Genomic DNA, 1,629 nt, shown 5'->3' on the forward strand with positions numbered 1-1,629 from the left:
GTCCCCCCGCCCACCCTACTGTGTGGTCTTTGTTTTCAGAACGGAAACATTGAGACTCAACTCACCCAATTCGTCAAGCATTAGTTGATATTTAATGATGACCCACAAAGAGATTCTAGTCAGGCCAATTCACGGTCAGAAGACAGGGGAAAGAGAAGCTTCATTTCTGGACACCAAGCCCTGCTCTGGAAACTTTCTTAAGACAGTTGATGGTTCGTCCATTTCTAAACGACACCGACTTGAGCAAACTGCACTTCTCTCGGAAAGCCTGCTTCTGAAGTCAAAGACGTCGTCTTTTCAGCCAGCTTGTTGGCATAAAGCTGTGACGCCACCAAGAGAAGCCCCCCGGTCAACAGGGCAAACCCACTCATCCACCCGATGAACAAGGCGTTGCCGTACTCCCAGCGGGGCCCATGGGTGGGGGCCCCGGGGCCCCAGAACTTCTGCACCGTCACGTGAGCAATGAAAGACACAGGCGCCAGGGTGGTGAGGCCAGCGAAGCCCATCAGGCCTCCTCCAGCCACGGTGGCCCTGCTTTCCAAAGAGCTCCCCCGACGGCCTTCACACCGCAGCCATGTCAGTCCTAGGAGGGTGAGCACAAGTCCCAGAGAACCTGCCCCGCAGGCCACGCACATGAGGATGCGAACCAGCAGCATTTCAGCAGCCAGGTCCCCTCGGCCCGACGCCTGGCACACACTCTGGCCGGTGTCCTGCACCACGCATGCCTCCCATAGGCCCAGCACGTACTTCTCGTTCTCCAGAAGGCCGGAGGAGACGGTCAGCCACTGCGGGATGCAGAGGGCCACCAGGCAGCCGAGTTGGCCCACTAACAAACAGAGGACCCCCAGGCTCCTGGCCAGGCAGAGGGCCCCGATCATCTTGCCCAGCGACCCGAGTGCAGATGCGTCTCTCCGGGAGCCCAGGCTACCTGCAGGGATGGCTGTGGCAGCTGGCTGGGCTGGCCTGGCGACTGTGTCCACACCCTCAGGCGCCCCATCAGAGCGCACCTGCTTATTAAGACACCACGTAACCGGGCTGCTGCCGCCACCCCCTAATTACGGGAGGCACCCCTACCATTAAAAGGGGCCTGACAGACCAGCTGCAGGTGAAACAGCCGGGTGAGACAGCCTGCCCAGACTCAGGCAACCGTCTGCGGTGAGCGGGATTGTGGGCAGCCATCTGTTTCCTCGGAGCTGGATATTGATGGTGGAGGCCCAAAGGCACAAGAATCCAGACTGTCCTCACAGGGACACTGTCACACTCATTGTCAATGGGGTCCTCTCCACCAAAGTCTGGGATCTGGCTCTGTCCTTCCTATCTTCACAGGAGCCTCTCATGATTGGGATCAGCTGGGATGATCAGCCGCACTTCTGATCTGGCCCTTGCTTTCCCTGGAATGCCTCTAGAGAAGCTGAACATGGAATCCTCCAGAGATGTTTTGAGACGCTTTCTTTAGCATGGCTAACACTCGCCTGCCACCAAGACCCTATAATGTGTGAATTGATGAATAATACAGCGTTGAATAGCCAGTGCTACAAAGGAGTCAACTGTCAGGGAGAAACTTTCAAAGCCTATCATTAGGGCTGTACAGCATGAGAGGGAGGGCACTTGCCTTGTACGCAGCTGACC

At 57.1% G+C, this 1,629-nt stretch overlaps 1 protein-coding gene across 1 annotated transcript; it reads right to left on the reverse strand.

The window, feature by feature from the left end:
• Positions 1-224: 224 nt before the first annotated feature.
• Positions 225-878, reverse strand: LOC101542726 (putative claudin-24). Its single transcript, XM_004622181.2, has one exon. The coding sequence runs from the start codon at positions 876-878 to the stop codon at positions 225-227; it is 654 nt and encodes a 217-aa protein (XP_004622238.2).
• Positions 879-1,629: the final 751 nt, after the last annotated feature.

This window comes from Sorex araneus, chromosome X (assembly GCF_027595985.1).
Source record: "Sorex araneus isolate mSorAra2 chromosome X, mSorAra2.pri, whole genome shotgun sequence".
Classification (NCBI taxonomy): domain Eukaryota; kingdom Metazoa; phylum Chordata; class Mammalia; order Eulipotyphla; family Soricidae; genus Sorex; species Sorex araneus.